Below are 19,189 nucleotides of genomic sequence, written 5' to 3'. Positions count from 1 at the left end.
ATTAAAATCAATTGAGACTCATAGTATTTTGTGGAAGCATTGAGAACCATAGTAGTTTGGGGAAACATCACATTTTTGGTGATAATTAAAAAGAAACAGTTGGATGCACTAACTGGAAGGTTGTGTGTTGGTTTAAAATTGCTGATTTTAAAGAAGTGAGATTTTGAACAATGCCGACAATATTTAAAATCATGTTCAAAATGCTAAACAGTCTCACACTCTGCAACATGAGAGTTTATTGTTTCTTGAATGGAGAAAAATACCCACTTATGGTTTAGAAATGTGTTGTATTTCTATAAAATGCCTCTTTTAAATGCTGGACAAGATGAGTACATTCTAGAAAAAAGACTTAAATATTCAGACCTGATATTTTAAAAGTGCACTCCTCTGTGTGATCACAAAATATCCTCTAAGCACTAAAACATACTGCATTTTGTTTGTCTACCTAAGAGGGTTTAGGCTTGAAGTGTGCTGATTAATTACTGTATCGTTGATCTTCGTCACAAAAAAGGGAGCCACTTTCTATGTTTTCCAACCTGTTCGCTATTTACCAGTTTCTTATAAATCTCTGACTTGAGAAACCGAGGAAAAGAATCCTTGGCCATGAGGCTGTAGATTAACTTCTGAGCCTCATCAAAGCATTTGAGAGTCGGTTCAGCAATATTTTTTGAGATGAGGTCCCTGGTACTGAAGTCAATGTTAATCTGTGGAAAATAAAGTTGCATATCATTAGATCATATAATCAAAGAGCACACAGTTGATTCAGCTGGCAGATACACATATTATTTGAATTCCTTTCTAAACACAAAACAAATCTGATGCAAAACAACGGAAAGGTCGTGTGTTGGTTTTCTGGGCTGCAGAACACATGCCTGAGTTCATTGTTTGTCATAACATGAGAAGGATTGCATTGGGGTCAAAAACAAGAAGGTAAAAGCCTACTTTGGGATTTAAGAAGACAAGTAGAAAAGCCGACATGATACTTTTTGATTTTAAATTTCTTCTCCCACTCATATTTTTGTCCCAGTACTTGGACTTGAATATCTGAAACGTGCCTTCCTATGGGAAGAGCTAGAACTGGAATCTACAAGGTTGACCTTCGCCCATTCCCATTCTTTATATTTCATATTTCTTTAAATCTCCAGGACATTGGATTTTGTTGTCTTTACCAAAACTTACCAAACTAAACTTCTCTTCCCTGACCCCTATATTTCCGATAGAATGTCTATTTGTCTATCTACTTATCATTTGTTTTTTGTCCTTTACCATAGACACACATAGGTACTCCCAGCAGGTTTAATGAAGTTCTATTACACTTTAGCAGAACTATTTAGAAATAGGTAAAATTCTCTAAGCTTTCTTGTGGAGAAACTTGCTCAGTTCTATATGTTTTCCAGGATATATTCTGAGAAGCAGAAAATTTCACTTTTAAGACTTCTAACCTAAGCCATTCCTGAAATACTTAGAGTTTTTAACTTTAAAACCAAAGGTAGATACTCTGTAGGTCTTACTCATATTATTTTTCAGCATTACACAGATATCTGCTAAATAATAGACAATCCATAACTAATTATTGAGTAGAAGCAAAATGTCTGCCAGAATTTGAAATCTAATAACAAAGAAGACTATAAATGACATTTTTTTGCTGGACTGAATTGAAGTTTAACTGTGGGCTGATAGAATTGCAAGAAAACCCGTCCTCAACTGCAGTTTGGAGCAAGTTTTGTAATTTCATGTTTACTTCTAGTGGGGTAACAGAAAACAGTAGTAGTACCTATCTTGAAAAGCTCTTCAAGAATTACACAAGAAACATCAAAGTATTTCAGTGTTATTATAGAAAGATGAAAAGGACAAAGAAAAAACTCAAATGAAACAGAGTTGTCAGAAGTTCACTGTTTGCTCACAATTATTTTATTTCTTTAGGGATTTCAGGTATTCACTGATTGCAGAACATACGTATTTGTTATTCCTTTTGTTCCAGATCAGGTGCTGGAACTGAAACAAAAGGCGTCCAAGTCTGGGGTTTGTCTGTCCCTCTTTTTAGAGAAAGATGGTGCAAGGCTGACTGGAGGATCATTTTCTAATGTATCTCCTAAGACGTTTGAGCTTGGAACCTTAGAAGAATTACCTAACATGAGCTTCTGTTTCCGCACCTTCCAGCTGTAGATAGTTTTTGAATTAGCAATAAAAGCCCATGGCAAGTGCAGAGTTCTTATGCAAGAAAGAATTTGTTAGCCCCCAGAGACCTACTGTGTTCAGACGGCTGGAGTGTGAGTGGTCAGAAAGGCTGAGGTTGGAGGAGGAGATCCAGATCATGTCCTCAAGAGCTTGGTCCGTGACAGGAAGTGCTGGAGGGTGTGAGGCTGGGGAGTAGTGCCATAGCTCCTGTGGTGAGCCAAGCATCACGTCTCCCAGGTAGTGGGAATCAACAGTCGTCAGTGTTATGAATGCTATTCAGGTCTTGTAATGGTTTTAAAGTTATTTTGTGCTACAGAGATATGAGGATATATATGCTGCCTGTTTCTCCATTCACCTATATTGTTGATTTTTTAAAAAGACTTATTTATTGGAAAGTCAGAATTAAAGACAAGAAGAGATGGAGAGAGAGGGGGAATTGTCCATTGACAGGTTGGTTCACTGCCCAAAGAGCTGCAAGGGCTAGAGCTTGCCTTCAGAAACCAAGAACCAGGAGCTTCACCTGTGGCTCCCACACAGGTGCAGAAACATAAGCTCTTGCTATGTCTTCTACTGATTTCCTAGATATATCTTCAGGGACTTGGATCAAAAGTAGAGTAGCTGGAACTTGAAACAGAGCCCATATAGGCTTATTCTGCTGTGTATTATAATATTATTATAATATTATAATATTATGGTATTATAATATTATAGTATAGTGTCATCCATGATTAGTTTCAATGTTGTATCTCCCCAAATGGTGAGTGTAGCTACATAAACTTTGTAGTAACTCATCATGGGAATTTGTATTGAGAATAGCTCCAAGGTCTGCCTACTGAACAGTGTTCCTTGCTGCTGTTATTAATGCAGACAGAATGACCCCTTGCAATGGCCCCTTCGTTTGCATTTGAACGTCCATAGCTCTGATTATGACATGCATAGACTTTACATTGTGGTCTAAATACATTCCTTCTTGTTCCACTGAACTCGACTTTGTTTTCTAACTTCCTTGTGCTCTTCTAACTCTGATCATTCTTCTTGCCATCCTAGCTTGACTAATGATCATTTCTTTTCACGTAAATCTTTCACTATTATTTGTGCTTAAGACTAAATTCAAATAACATCTATCACCTGAAGTTTACTTGTGAATTTTTTTTCTTATGGCCTCTCAGAGAATTTTGTGTTTACATTTCATGCATGCCTCGCTAAATCTTGCATAGAGTGAGGCCTTAATAAGTAGATGTTGTCTAACTCAAGTGAGTATGTGATTGCATAAATGCTTTAAATCATATTTAGCTTTTAAGGCATAGTAGTTCAGAATAATGATAATATTGCTATTAAAATATAGCAAGTTTGTATTCTGAGTTGTCACTTATTTTTCTGATTTCCTATTTTCTTGCCAAGGAAGTACTAGCGTCAGCTGTGGATAGCTGAGTGATGAGCAGAATTACTGTTCCTGGGAGACTGTCAGTTGGCTGATGATGTGTCTTGGCAATTCAATGACACAACATGACACCCGCATGTTTATATCATCTCATCATTTTCCTCCAAGTTGTTCAAGCTAGAAACATAGGAATCATCGCTGACACCTCTTTTTGGCATTATCTCTTACTGTGTACATCTGTCTGTATACATAAAATTTTTATTTTTTTCTGTAATTTCACAGTGTTCTTTTAAAATTCTCACTCTTCATCAAATTAAGCATTTGTAACAAATCTTCCCTACATATCTGCATTTTTTTCTTTATACTATCTCACTTCCTAAAAATCCCTTGATCCCCTAAAGTATATCCTTTGCAATTTTTCCATCTCCTTTATGATTTAGCTTAAGTTGAATTTTTTCCAATAAACTTTCATTGACTATAGAAGGAAAGTCACTAGAACTCTCTTATCATTATATGTTTGACGAAAAACAAATCTTAAGAAATTTGATTTCCTAAACTGATTTAGACAAAGAACTTCTGCTAATATGATGTAGGTGATCTGATCTTCAGGAAGGAAGATTTGTCATCATAAAGGGAATTCAGTAGTTCACAACACACACGTGGCTTGTCTTTTTTGCATTTCTCCAGCTGATCCCTCAGTGCTAAACAACAGGTTTGAATACCATAGTTTATACCATGTCTTTTCTTTTTGTTGGTAACCTTTTCTTCCTCCACAGCAAAATATTTTAAGGAATAGTATACATGTTTAACTGTAACTTAGTTACTTTTATAAATATTAGTGCTTTGGACTAATATTGTATTGAGTCACAACAGATTAATTTGCCCCTATAATATTGGTGTCCAGTATGAGCACTGATTTGAGTCCCTGTTGCTTCTGATCTGACTCCTTGATAATGTACCTGGAAAAGCAATGCAAGATGGCTCAAGTACTTGGGTCCTTGCCATCAACATTGTGGACCTGTATGGAGTTGTAGGGTCCTGGCTGAAGCCCAGTCCTGAGCTGGGTGGCTGTTGTGGCCATTTCAAGAGTGAACCAGTAGATGAAAAATTCTCTTTCTCCTCTCTCTCTCTCTCTCTCACACACACACGAACACACACACACACTCACACCCACTCTCACTTTCACTCTTTTTCTGTCTCTCCCTCAGTCCTTGTAACTCTGGCCTTCAAATAAGTAAATCTTAAAAAAATACTGGTTCTGCTGATTTATTCTGCTGGTTTTTGGCTGCTACAAGCTAAATGTATCAAATATGGGACTATGTGATGGATTCCCATTTTGAGGGGTGGGGGTAGAAAAGGCAACTATATTTGAAAAACCCATTTTTGTTTTACCCATTCCTGGAATTTATTTGGAGTATTTATTTTGTAGATGCTTAGGACTATTGTAAGAACTGAAGACATAAAGATGATTATGATAAAAATCAATCTAGAAGGAATGTTTTGCAAATGCATTGCGATTAACACAGTTGCTTTGGGAAGGAAAAGCTGTATGAATGGGAATTTAACTGGTGTTTGAAGTATTATTTTAAGTATGAAGCATTGAGGAAGAGATTTGTACATGGAAGCATAAACGGAAAGATACTCAGAAGGTTTGAGGACGAGAAAGGCAAGGGTTGAGAGGGAGGCTTTTGGAGGTACCAGATCATGTGGGACAATCTAGGGTTCTGTTAAGGATTTTTTTAAACCTTTCCTGAAGAGAAGTTTTTAAATAAGGGATTAATATAAATGCGTGGTTTTTATAAAAGTGTCACTGGCTTCCACATAAAGTAATAGCTGGGATGGACAAAAGGAGAGAAATCAGAAAACCACCCAGAAGAGCAGGTAGACAACTGGTAGTAGATCAGATGGGTAGTGTCTTGGGGAATGAAAGAAGTGCAAAAATTTCTAAGATTTTTCAGAATGGATCTTGATAATAAATCACAATGGTGTGGGGAAAGTCTTTATGAATTATTTAAAAGAAATATTCTGAAGAATGACAGGGAGTCGTGACGTATTAGATATGGAAAACCAGGTGGAGCAGAGTCACAGGATGACTTTTGTGGAAAATTGACTAAAAGATAGGTTTATTTTTATGGAAAAGCAATTTTAAGTCCATGCACAGGTTTTCATAATGCCTTTTTCCATGAGTTTTTTGAAACTTCCGAATGAAATACCTTGACAATATGATACTAAATTTTCCAGCATTGCCTATTCCTACAGTGCCATGAATCACGTAATAGCAGAATGTTGGATTTGTGATTATTGCCAAGGGACTATACGATTGTAATAAGATGGGGGAAATGATGGGGAGGGGGAGTAAATGAAGAGGGAGGAAGGCGAGGTATGTGTGAGGAGATCCCTATACTTATATAACCATATCATGGAAAATAATAATAACAAGAACTACACAAGAAAACCCCAAAAGTGTTGGAAACTAAACAGCCTTTGATAAAGGAACTTTCACTTGGGAAAAAAAGAAACTTTCTTTTGAATGCCAGCTGTCTGCTCTCATTATAGTGTATGTGGGGTTGTGAGCAAATCAGCTAAGGAGCCGTTGGCAAGGGAGGAGGAAATCTAGTTCTAGAAACCAATTAAAGTTATTTCCATTAAGAGGAAGTGATAAATTTTGTTATATTCTCCCTAGAAGTCAATTTTGGTGATGTATGGGAGCAAGGTTACAAGAGGCTTCCCTTTCATCCTAAACTCGTTTGAAATTTCGGTAACAACAGCAGAAAATGAAAAATATTAGGAAGTACATGAAGAGGGTCTTCAGAAAGACCCTCACAGATAAGACAGAAAAGCCATTGAGCTGCCATAGATTGGAAATGCAGTCTGTTGGGAAGTGACCCCTCAGAAGGGCAGACTTCCCAGCCATGTGATTCAAGGCACCCGGAGGCAGCATGGAGTCCCAGGACAACACAGACCTGCCTGGCATCTCATACTGTTAGGTTCAGAGCCCAGGCTGCGCAGTGTAGGAAAGCAAACAACGTGAGCCATATTATTTACTGAGATGAGTAGACATTTCTTTGTTTGTATGAATAATTTCAAGGTCTTTGAGGAATACAATATTTTATTTGTTTAGTTTTGAGAACGCTGTGAATTATCTTAGATTTCTGACATCACTCCACTGCCAGTCTCAACAACCACACGGAAGGTTGTCTTATGGAATGGCGGTGGAGATGTCACCACAACCACTTAGAAACTTTTAAACCCTGCCATTTTTAAAAAGGCCGCGGCAGAGCTGACACAGCAATACTTCATATTCAGAGGACTGATTCTGAATCATTTTCAGAGCATCCATTTGGAAATGATTTTATGATAATGTTCTAGCATATTTTAATGCTCACTTGATTTGGTTAACTGAAAGTTTTGGAAAAACCAAAGAAGGGAAAAAAAAAAACCAAGCTTGTGGGGGATTGAAGAAGTTGGGGGAGGGAAGAATGTTTTAGAATTGTGTCTATGAAATGTATGAAGTTTGTTCTCTTTAAATAAGTAAAATAACCTAAGTTATGCAAGTCAAAATTCCTTTGTTTATATCAACAGCGTTAAATTATTTTAACAGAAAAAATACATTTTAAAGCATACTTGTTGGCTCTTTTGTGACCCCACGTTGTGCTTTTATACCTTTACATAATTTGAATCGGAAGTTTTTTACTCTGTTCTCACATTCAAATTGGACAGGCTTTCCTCATTTAGAATGTACAGTGTAGCAAGAGACTGTCATTATGCAAAGGGTGTGTGTATGCATAAAGAAAGCACTTTACTAAAAAAAATGGAGCAGACATCTTAGACCTCAGTCACAGCAGAGTATAAAAATTATCATTCCAATTAAAACCATCTCTGATCATTTTTTGTTACCTAATTCGATTTAATCATTTGTGACAACTCTGATATTACTTCAAACTTTTGGTATCATTAAAAGTGAACAAATATACTGAAATATATTCTCAAGGGTGGCTATTAAAATTGAGAACACCAGAGTTTGTAGCACTTAAAATAAATCTATCACTCCCAAACCAGCATTCTCTGTTAGCATCAGTTTTGGAGACTGAAATAGATGATACAAGTCAGGAAGTAGTACTAACACCTTAATTTGGCATGAAAAAACGCAGAAAAGATAGAATTTAAAACCATCTTGGTTAATTAGACAAGAAGTCAAAGCAAAGATGGAGGCGGACAGAGCCCAGATGCTTCTGCCGTGTCTGTGGTGCTAAAGGAGATGACACATGCAAAATCCCAATGTGCACAGGCTGCTGGAAATAGATGTGCGGAAGCTGAACCTGCTAGCAGGCCTGAGAGGGAGTCAGGCGCACTGCTTTCCTTTAGCAACCACGACCTGCTAAGTTAAGGTGATTGTAAGTGGCACAAGGCAATGCTGTAAGTTGCAGAACGTCTTAGCTTTGTGTCTTCAAGCTCAAGTGCACCAATCATTCTCTGAAGACCAAATCAATCATGCAGCTGTATAGAAGAAATGCTGTGTTTTTTTATTAACTGCATTGCATTATGTGACACAGTTTCATAATAGGCTCTGGGATTCCTCCCACCCCTCCCCAAACCCTCTCCCCATGGTGGATTCCTCCACCTTGTTGCAGTATTATTGTTCAAATTCAGTCGAGACTCTCATTGACAGAAGGAGTGCTGACCTGCTTTCCCCTCTAATGCTGTGTTGGAATCTGCATTTCCTAGTCTAGGAAACCATACAAATTAGACTATTAGAAGAGAAAGAAAGATTTTGGTCGAAAAGCACTGCATTTCATCTAGTTCTCTTTGTCTCCATACATACCACCAGCTTTTTCTTATCACAAGTCCTAATGTTCAATCAGAAATTATGCTAATTGTTAGTGTTAAGGATACTGATATATCACCTAAATAGAAGAGGACTTCTGGAAGTGGTTCATGTTTGCTGTTGGTAGATTAATATAAATTCCTGTTGCCTTGTTACTTTTGCATTAGAAGTCCTGGCTCATATATTCAGCAAGAACTCCAATGCAGTTTTAAAATATAAATTGTTTAAACTTTACACTTGAATCTGAAAGAGAATGCAGGAATATCATGGTTTTAGTTCTATAAATTAAATTATATTTTTCAGATATAAAATGCTTTAAAGAGATTTTTCATATCATTCCTAGCTGCTTCTCTGTAAAGTCCTTTGTGTTCTCCTGATTTTAAGGCAGCACAGGTAGATCGAGATCGTATCACCCAGTGATAAGACTTTTGGCACACTTTCATAATCAAAATAATGAAGGTAACCAAAACCTTCCATGCCATCAAGTGGACTACTAAGATATTAAAAATGAAAAATTTATTCTGCTAGTTGGAAAGTGTTTTTTTCTTCTCACACATTCGTGTTTTTTTTTTTTGCTGTAAAAAAAAATACAAAGAAAGCTATCCTACATTTTCCTTGCTTAATTCCACAGCGAGTCAAAGCAAAAACAAAGAAACTTCACTGGAAATCCAACAGCATTTGGAGGTAGAATTTCTCTTGGTTTCACTTTAAATCTGTTTTGTGACATTAAATACAATTTACTAAAGCTGACATCTAGTGCTAAGAAAAAAAACATACTGGTCATATGTTGCCCATGATAGGTATTAAAAATATTTAGTAAGTCAGTGAAAGAAATCAATGTCACAATGTCGAAAGGAGCCTACTGATGTAGGTAAGGCCAGTTAGTTGATTCTAACGCCCCCTCATCGGGGTAGATACCACAGCAGGAGAGGCTTCAAGCCATGGTTCACTCACCTCTTTAGGTGCGTCAGCTTTAATGAATTCAGAATAGATCATCCTGGCTTTGGAAGCAATTTTTTCTGCGCTTTCAGTTTTCTTGAAGTCTTCACAGGCAAGCCAGAACTCAACATTTTCTTCGCTAAATTCTGATTTTAGAAATGTTCGAAAAGCATCTAGACCAGCTGCAAAATAAAGTTGAAAAACTTCTTTATAATATCTCATAGAGCAGCAAGATGTCCCAAATGAGTATGTTGCATAGCAGGACTATTTATTGAGCATCCAGTGGCAAATATTTATCACCTCTGTAACTGTGACAATTTTGTCTTTCAGTTTCTAACATTATAAAACCTCACTGGGTGATTAATCATTCACATCCAATATAAGTATTTGCAAAATTAAGTCCATTACCAGGACAACCTATACTTTTTCTTTCTACATCTGAGAAGGCTTGGCATTGTGCTAGTTACTTCTTTGGGAAGTCCCTTGACTGTTCTTTTCTGACTCATTGCCCTGAACTCCGGTTGAATTTGTAGCATTATGATGACTTTGGAGTATGAGTGTGTTTGTTGCTAAGAATTGGAGAGCAGAAACAACTTATTACTGAGTAGTCAAACTACATTGGTTGGGGATTAAAGCAGAGGAGGATGGGCTGACATGATTGTTTTGGGGTGGATATGTTGGCCACTTGAAGTGTTTAAACTAGAAAAGTTACAGCAAAAAATTCCTCTTCTTTGTGAGGATATTGCGATTTTAATTCCACAGGCAAATAAGTAAGCTTTTTCCCAGCACCTCTCCTTCTCTGTGGAAGCTCTATGTGGTGTTTTGCTCTCACTCCTGGCAGTTCAGAAACTTTAGACCAGGGAATGCAAATGAATCCACTTCCTTGTGGGAATATTTCCTTTGTATTTTTACAAATTTAGTAACCACATGCAGAACTTGTCATCTGTGATCCTAAAGTTGCCTTGTCTGTTCATCTTACCATCATCCGTGTTTGCCCATTACTCTTTGCTTCTGTAGATATTTGAGCTTCTGGCCAACAGTTTCGATCCTCCATTCTGTACTTTGTTCATCAAAGTGGGTCTTGCAGTATTTTCTTTTGTATACCCCACAATTATTGAGAAGATTGTTCTTGGTTTTTTACAGTTGAGTATGTGAGAGTATTCCTCTAGATTAGGGAGTTGATTATCAGATTTCCTCTGTTGACCAAACTATGCCTGTGCTTGGTGCTCACCTAGCTCACTGCTCAAGTTCTGCAGGCAATATCTGTTTGCCTCTCTGTAAGGAGGGAAACCCATCAGCAGATTTGCCATTCAGAGATTTGCCTTCCAAAACAGTGGTGGTTTTCTCCTACAGCTGGCCCTTTGCATGCGCTTGGAGCAGATCTCCCTGAGTGCAAGCTGAAGTCATCCTTTCAGTTCAAAAGTAGAGAAGAAATGAGTGTATAGAGAATCATAGGGTAGGGAAAATAGACAGTATAAAAGTCATGTATAAAGAGCTTAAATCCACTTATATATTGATATAGATAGGAAGCAAAACTAAACTTTATAGAGAGGAAACATAAAAGGGCTTCCTAGAGCCAACAGTAGAACTGTTTGAAAACACTGGATTTAAGCTTGATTAGCATATTTTACTATGTGCAATAGAATTGATCTAACAAGTCACTGCAAAAGGCTATCAGGTACCAATTAAAATTCTCAGTAGAACTATTGGAGAAGATGGATGTCATTAATATGTGAACTCTGTATAAAAATTCAATTCACTGCACATTTCTTGAATTTAAAAATACATCCAAAGGAGTTTCTGCCATACAAGTTTAAGTTATAGAAGCCCTGTTAGCTGCAGTTAATTAAACGTTCTCCTGAACATGGTCCAAACAATAATGCATTTGAGATGCCTAAGCAGAATCTATGTGAAGATCTGTTTTACACAGAGGATAGCATACACTTAAATAATAGTGGAAGAATATTGTAGCTCCATGCCTGCAGTGTTTTGTATGTGTAATCCATGTGCAGGTTTCTCCTTGTGAGGATTGTCTAATGCATTCTAGAGAGATGGAAAGTTACAGATTACGAAACAGTTACTGTTTTCCCTGTCTGTTAAATGAAGGGCCGTTCTTTTCTCCTTCCATCACTGATTTAGAACAGATGGGTAAAAATAAACAACTTAAAAACTGGGGTTGCTTTATCTAATCTTGGCCCAAATTTTATTGGACTACTTTTCTATACGTAATTTGAGTGTTCTATTTACAATCTCATGCATTTAAAATCATTCACTGAGGGCACTCTCCATGGGTAGATTTAGTACTGTTAGACACAGCAGAGGATGCCAATGGAATAAACAATAGGGATGGAAACTGCACTAATTACTATGCCCAGTACATGCAAAGTAAACTCCCAAGCTGACAAAAAAAACCAAAAACCCAGTTAGATAATTTGGCAAATTGTCTAGCAGTTTAAAGCATCAAAAACACGTGTGGTATTGTTATTTTTCCAGTATTACAAAAAAGAAAAACTAAACAGCTGTTGAGATCAGTCTGTGACTTTTATATTTTGTGTGGGCATGGAATGTACAATCCCAGGAGTTATACATGTGGAAGAATTTACCTTCATCTCAACAACCCCCTTCTGCCTCTGGTCTACCTTGTTGTAAAGAGCTCTTCTAGTTGATTGCCTGCCAAGTCACAACCAACAGGGTTGCTTTACAAAGCAATGAGCAGATCTAATCTGTCCCATCAGTTATGTATTCAGGGGCAAAATACCACCCAAATTTGAGGAAAAAGGCAATTACATATATTTGATGTGTTTAATATTTATCCTTAGATGTATTCTGGCAGTTACATAAATGAATTTATGTTTATGTTCATATTCAGGAATCGGCCCATATAAGAATAATAAAGCCAGGGGATATAAAAACTGATTTCATCTAACTGAAGTCTATATACCCATAAAAAGCTCTGAAAACATTTTCTAGTTTAATAATATCTTTAAATTTTTAATTTTTTTAAACTCTATCCATTTGGCATTGAAATTATTTAATCGGTTAAAAAGGAATGGTTTGTATCAAAGACGATGGTTTTTATTTACAATTGGAAAAATGACCTTATTGAGGTTTCCTATTAAATATAAATATTTTTACATGTATATATTATACACTAAAGCAATGTGCATTTCAATATGTATTTGCATTTACTTTGAGAGCAATTCAATTGAAATTAGTGTAAAATATTTTTTATTTTAGTGTATAGGACATGTAAAACAAGTGATTTGCTTAAATTTTTAATTTTTCATAGCTCCCGATTTTCATCCTACTTCTATCAAAGGCAGTATTCGTATGCATCAAGTGATAGTGAGTCTAAGGAAACGGAGGACATCAGACTAACTGGAATTTTGGCTTCTTTTACTATATGGAATTTCTATAGTTATTCTTAAGCTACTTGCATTTAGGCTTTGGGACTTTATAACTTATGTGATAGGAAAAATACAATAGTTCAGGTATTCACACTCATGCCTTGTTCCTTAGATATTGGGAATTTAACTGGTTATACTTAAAAAATCGATTGTAGTTGAATCTTACCTTGATTGGCTAAAAGAGTGTCCATATTTTCAGACCAGGCCATTGATTCTGTGGTTGGTGACCTGTAAAAACAGCATCTACCCTTGACAATAGCATTGTGATCTTTTTCTTTCATAGCTTATAGTAATATCTGCTAGATTATATCACTTAAAACAATTTTATGCCATTCATCAAACAGTAAAATGCCAGCAAAAATATATAATGCTTTTACAGTGTATAGTTATACCACCATAAAGTGAGATGCAATTTGATATCACCAAGTTATTTATTGATTCAACAGCCCACACTGTTGGTAATATTTGCAAACTCCAAAAAAAAGGCACAAAACTTGCTTGTTCTATGGAGCAACAGTGAGTTTTTTTAAACTGTGAATATATTGATAACCTATGTGATAATAATGCTGATAAATGAACAAACTACTCTCAACTTTCTACAGTCTATGAAATTATTTAATTTGTATGCATCTCAAAAAAGTTTGAAAAAAGTTTCAAGGATTTTTAACATGTGCTGATTTTGAAAACATTTTGATAGTATTTTAAGAGCTATTTGCCCTATTGAAACTGCAATGTTAGTCCTTAGACTGGTATATTTATGTTCTGAATTGATTTCCATAAATCCAGTAATCTATCCAGAGTAATCTTTTCTAAAGCAGCCACATGTTCATAGACTTCTATCTGAAAAAGGCATACTTTTGTGAATGTGGTGTTGAAATGATAAGTCAGACTTAAGATAGAAACTTTGAGATGCAAATATATCACACATTCTTCCCCTTTATAAGCACAGATTATGATGATTTATATAGAGTATTGTTTAATAAGCAAAAATTTGTTGGTCTGTGTGGCTGTTGCATGCAAATAACTTAATTATGGGAAATGTTGGTCTAATTTAAGATTAAAATCATTGGTAATAAAATGGGGATAGTCTCATACATTATCATTCTTGCAACATTTTATATTTTCATACCAAAGTAACTAAAATGTAATACAATGAGTGGTCTTTCTGCTTTCATATTCTATTTTTTATAGTTTGCTGCAGTTTTTTTTTTTTATTGAAAGTTATTTTGAAAGTCTGAGAGATAGGTAGAAAGTCAGAGACAGAACAGAGAGAGAGATCAAATCCTCAAATTCATTCAAAACCTGGAACTGGGTCTGGCTGATGACACAAAACGTGTGTTCAGTTTGTTTTCTTTTTTGACTGTCAGGGACCCAACCTCGTGAGCCATCAGCTGCTGTTGATACCTGTTAACAGAAACCTGGAGTGGAAGTGAGAGTAGGAATCCAATCCAGGGGCTCGAATCTGGGATGCAAGGGACTCAAGTGATATTTTAACTGCTGCAGCAAATGAGCCTCCGTTATAACTTTTTCTTAAGTTTTGTTATGATTGATAATGCTTCCTAAATAACAATACTTGCTCTCACAAGTGTCCAAGAAATGTTTCTGTGACTGGGAATTCATTTAGTTACTTTCCATTTCTTTAATTTTCTTTCTCCTGTTCTGGTCAACTGACGTTTTGTTTCTGCCCTGACTTACTTTGTCTCGGGGAACACAAGATGTCTGTGAAGTCATTTTGAAGAATGGAGAGTTAAATATATTTCAGTTGTTCACTTTCCAACTTTCAGTCCTAGATTACTTTTAAATAGATTCTGTGCATTTTATAGTCTTTACTTGAATAAGCTTGTTCCTATATCAAGTGACCCAAATGTTAGGCCCATGAGGAAATTTAAAAGTATATCATCACATAAAATACAGGCTTTAAGAATATTTGTAGGCTGAAAATTGCTGGTTTGATTATTCTAATTAGAAATCGCTTGGCTAATAAATGCAGTGGAGAGGAACTTAGCTTTGCAGTGTACCTGTTTTGAGTGAGGAGTGGCCATCCTGGGAAAATCCTGAGAGACCAAATCTGGGGAGAGTCATTCAAGGGTGAAATTTGCTCCCCCATTTGCAAGCTATCTGATGATACAAGTAAATGTTCCTCTGTAGCACTGAGAACAGTATATATAAAAATATTTGTTGAATTCGTCAACAACCAACTTCCAGGAAGGTCAAACGTACAATAATGGCAGGTGTTCGAATTATCAGTGGAACAGGGTCAATGGTTTTCTGGAAGATTATTGAAGCTAAATTGTTCAGGGGAAGGGGACAAGGGGGAAGTGGCATGAAAGCATGACTGGTTGAGCACCAGCCTGAGATGGACCTCATCTTTAACCCAGAGCTGTGTGGGCCAGGGGAATGGGCAGCGTCCACTCTGGAAGGGTCGGAGCAAGTCCAGGCCTTCAGCAAGAGCTGAGAGCAACAACAACCCCCCCCCCCAAATTATGTACAAGAGCTGGAATAGAGTCCACAATCAAAGAAAATCCTAATGTTTTGTTTTTTAGAAAGATCACAGTGTTCTTATAGATATTACTTTGATTTTCAGGATACTATAGACAATAGAATTGGAGATAATAGTATATTCTAGAATTGAACTCATCAGGATGTTGTATTACCAAAAAGGGAGAAGTTGCCATTCAGCCTTCTCAGGGAGTACTCATCCCAGTATGTGGTAATGTCTACAGTGCTCTTAGCTCACTATTTCTATCTTGTTTATCACAAGAAGTTTCCATTCTGACAATTTGACCTGTCTAAGTGTTGGAAGCAATGCGGTTTTTTTTTTCTTTTCAGCAATTAAGTAACATTTAACCATATTGGGGAGTACTGCCAGTTCACTGCCATTTGAATTCTAAAATTTTGAGTTTCTTACATATTTCTGGAACAACAAATATTTGGTATTTAGGAATAAATTGAGAGACTATTTATAATAGCACTAAAATGTGTAATAATTGTTGAAGGTTATAATGCATACCACATTGTACCAAGCATACTTCATGTCATTTAATCTTGAAAATAACAAATCTGGATTTTTTTTTTCCTATACTGGTAATGAGGCTCAGAGATGCTAATTATTGGTGTAACATCCCAAACGGAATTCACAGAATTGTTTGCTCATAACCCAAAGTCTTTCACATCTCACCCTAAATAGGTAGATGAATGCATTATATTATATATCATATTACTTTTAGGTTATTATTTGTATTTTATTATATTATAGCTAGTACTTTATTTGCATTTGAAAAATATCTAGAATATACTTTGATTTTTCTGCAACAGTGTTTAAAAGCAAATGTTTAGTTTCAGTAATAATTTATGTTAATTAATTTCCCAATAGAAAGCTTACAGAAGCCAGTCTTAAACTTTATACATTGTCAGCTATGAGTAAACTATTTCTCATGTAAGATTCCAATGAGGAAGATGGCTTAGTATTTTTAAATGCAACCTTATACATTTCAAAAAAAGAAAACTCCCAAGGGAAAAGAAAGTGACTGAGATCAATTTGATGGATTTAGTTAACTATCATAGGATGTGTGTTGCCTTAAATAAATGGACGGTGCAACACTCTCACTTTTTTTCTTTAGTTTTACTTATAACTTCAACAGAAACTTTGTCAGCACTTCCTATCTGTGTGTCTTTATTGGCTGTAAAATTGTGGTGCCTAATTAGGGTAACGGTGAATGTGTGTGATTTGCCATGAAAATTCACTGTGTATCTGGAGCCAAAATTACACTTAGTATTTCATGGGGTTTGGCTGATTGCCTTCCTATTTTCTTCATTAAGCAAGTGCCACCCAGGCCAGCAGTATTCATATTGTGTGTCCAGAGAAGAGCCAGGCCAGATGGGAGCTGTGTGAAAGCGACTGGTTATCTTGCTAATTATGCCAGCTAGAACCAGTTGTATTGCATTAAAAAATGTGGGCTCCAACAACTTAGCTGTTCACACTCAATTAGCAGTGTGCTGGAGAATGGAAAATTCAGGCAAGGCATCCATGTGCCCAGGGAGGGGACAGCTGGTTCCTTACCCAGCATTAAATATCCATGTACAATTTTTTCAATAAACAGTATTATAATTAATAGTTTTTATAAGAATCATATGTATCTTATTCTCTAGCTTATTTTGTAATTTTAAATTAACCAACACATAATGAAAACATGAAAGTTTTTCTTCACTTTTATCTCATGTTTGTAATAAATTAACTGCAAAATAATCCACACATTGCTGTCATATTTTAGGAAAGAAAAGGGAATCAATAGAGAAAGGAAAATAAGTAAATCAGGAGGAAAGACAATAATTAACATATTTATCATAAACGAAGGAAACAAAACACCTAGAGGCATGAAGACTCAAGTTTTCATTTGTACATCTTCTGAGATAAAAATAGCTTTAAACAGCAACTCACTTCACTGGCATTTCTCGTTGCACTGTCTGACTGTCACAGATGGTGCCGACTTTTTCTGACTGATCTTCAAGCTGAAGGTAATGTGACAGTAGGAACATTACAATTAGTATGCAAATACCTATTCCCTCTTACAGTTGTCATTCTTTAAACCATGCTATTCTCAGCATTTCGTATTTTGTTGTTAACTTTCCACAGGTCAAATAATTCTAAGTAACCAATGACTGTTTAAATAAATGTGCCATTTGTCCAACTTTGTGGCCTGATGCAAATAAATTCCATTTGAAGGTTTAGTGTCTACATTTTTATACATCCACTTACAAGACATCTATTTCATGTAACTTTACATATATGTATATATGTACCCACACATGTAGTAAAATATATGCTACAGTATATACATTTGACATCCAAACTCGAACCTTTGCTTGTGCAAAACATTGTTTTGTTCCCTCTGTTCTTTGACTCTCAGAAAGTTTGAGGAATGCTCCATTTTTAATATATTTATTTTAACCAACTGTACATATTTAAATATTGGAACATTTTTATGAACTAAAATATTCTAGAATGAACACCACACTTTGAAATTTATACAGTTTTTATGGCTTAGTAATATTTATTTCTTGTAACAGAAAACCATGTCACAGCTTTTTTTGGAAGTGTATCTCTATGTAATGCTGATGTTTAAAGTAATACGCTAATGCATCTTTCAAAATAAAGGGCATACACTGGTGTTTCCACAAACCCATTGTATCCCATGGTTTGTCTAGCTTTGATCTCCATGTAATACTGTTGTTTTGAGTACTAAAATTGTTCCAGTATATATTTGTGGCCATCTATGTAGCTGAAACACCCTTGAAAGAATTAGTTTGTTTCTCCCTGCTTAGCCCTGAAGTACTCCCTGCCTAGCTTGTCCAGAGAGTGGTGAGTGACCACAGCAGAGATGATGTAAGAAGTCAGTGTGTCTTGGTTAACTCCATTCATCCCATCCATTCAAACACCACTAAGAAACGTTATCTTCTTTAAAAATGGAATCATTAACTATATTATGTTTCCTAGGGGGAGGTGATGCCATTGTAGTAACTGCATAATGCATGCTGAAAATAAATGGCAAATCTGACTTTTGGTAAAACTAGTGCAAAATTTTGCATAATAGGAGTAAAGAATAAGTTTATTTTATGAAAACTTCAGAATAGAAAGTAAATTTTCCTTTTGTAGTCAATGTCATAGTAAGCACGTTGCTTCTCACAAACTCTGCAATTAGTGGCTTCATGTTCCCTTTCCTTTCAAGCTTCTTCTCAATGTTCAGGGAAAAAGTAAAGATTGGACTTGATTTATGAAAATGAAAATGTATAATAAAATCCTTTGTAGTGTTGAATACATTTTAATTTATAATATATAATTTTGAGTATATATATTATATATGAGTATATCTATCTATATCTATATATAGATATATAGATAGAGATATATATATAGATAGATATATATCTATATATCTATATATAGATAGATATAGATAGATAGATATAAATAAAGCTTTCATGTGTGGATGTTGTTAGGACATCTAATAGTCCTGGTCTAGGTTACATTTTCAGAGATTTTGCCTCACGTGTTAGACTGAACAATGATTCCTCTCACCCATTCGCCGATGTCCACATCATGCCTGCAAAATGTGTGTATGTTCTCATAGGTAGACTGCTCTCATGAAGGCAGGGCATCAACAGAGGCTTTTGAAGGAGGCAGACTGGAGGCTTGAAGTAAGCAGAGGATGTATCAGAGTGGAACCCCGAGACGGGCCCTGTGAGGCAGGGCCAAAGGCTATGGAGTACAGGGGACTTCTGGAGGCTCAAAGAGGGAGGGAAACAGACTGCCCCATGCCAGGGAGACTACGGTTAGACTGCTTTAAGGCACTAAGCTTCAGGTGCTTTGTTCTAACAGTGGTAGTGTTAGGTAGGATGATAAAGATTGACCTTAGTGTTTGAAATGAGCCTAAGCAAACTGGAAGCAGTCCTGGGTCTCAC

At 36.0% G+C, this 19,189-nt stretch overlaps 1 protein-coding gene across 2 annotated transcripts; it reads right to left on the bottom strand.

Annotated features, from left to right (window-relative positions):
• Nucleotides 1-500: 500 nt before the first annotated feature.
• RGS21 (regulator of G protein signaling 21) lies at nt 501-17,179 on the bottom strand. 2 transcript variants are annotated; one of them, XM_004578810.3, is made up of 4 exons: nt 17,169-17,179; nt 12,897-12,973; nt 9,339-9,505; nt 501-704 (listed from the first exon to the last, which is right to left on the bottom strand). In XM_004578810.3, the coding sequence occupies exons 1-4, from the start codon at nt 17,177-17,179 to the stop codon at nt 501-503; spliced, it is 459 nt and encodes a 152-aa protein (XP_004578867.1). The 2 variants fall into 2 exon arrangements, with proteins under 2 accessions (XP_004578867.1, XP_058525694.1); XM_058669711.1 differs by having other exon boundaries at nt 12,897-12,958.
• Between the last annotated feature and the right edge of the window lie 2,010 nt (nt 17,180-19,189).

This window comes from Ochotona princeps, chromosome 10, assembly GCF_030435755.1.
Source record: "Ochotona princeps isolate mOchPri1 chromosome 10, mOchPri1.hap1, whole genome shotgun sequence".
Classification (NCBI taxonomy): Eukaryota; Metazoa; Chordata; class Mammalia; order Lagomorpha; family Ochotonidae; genus Ochotona; species Ochotona princeps.
This window is presented reverse-complemented; position numbering and strand designations above follow the sequence as displayed.

Excerpts from the sequence above, each read along its gene's own strand:
- RGS21 (XM_004578810.3), bottom strand. Across the intron at positions 9,506-12,896 it reads CACTCTTTTAGCCAATCAAG|CTGGTCTAGATGCTTTTCGA; the intron begins GTAAGATTCAAC and ends TTTATTTTGCAG. Across the intron at positions 705-9,338 it reads AAGCTGACGCACCTAAAGAG|ATTAACATTGACTTCAGTAC; the intron begins GTGAGTGAACCA and ends TATTTTCCACAG.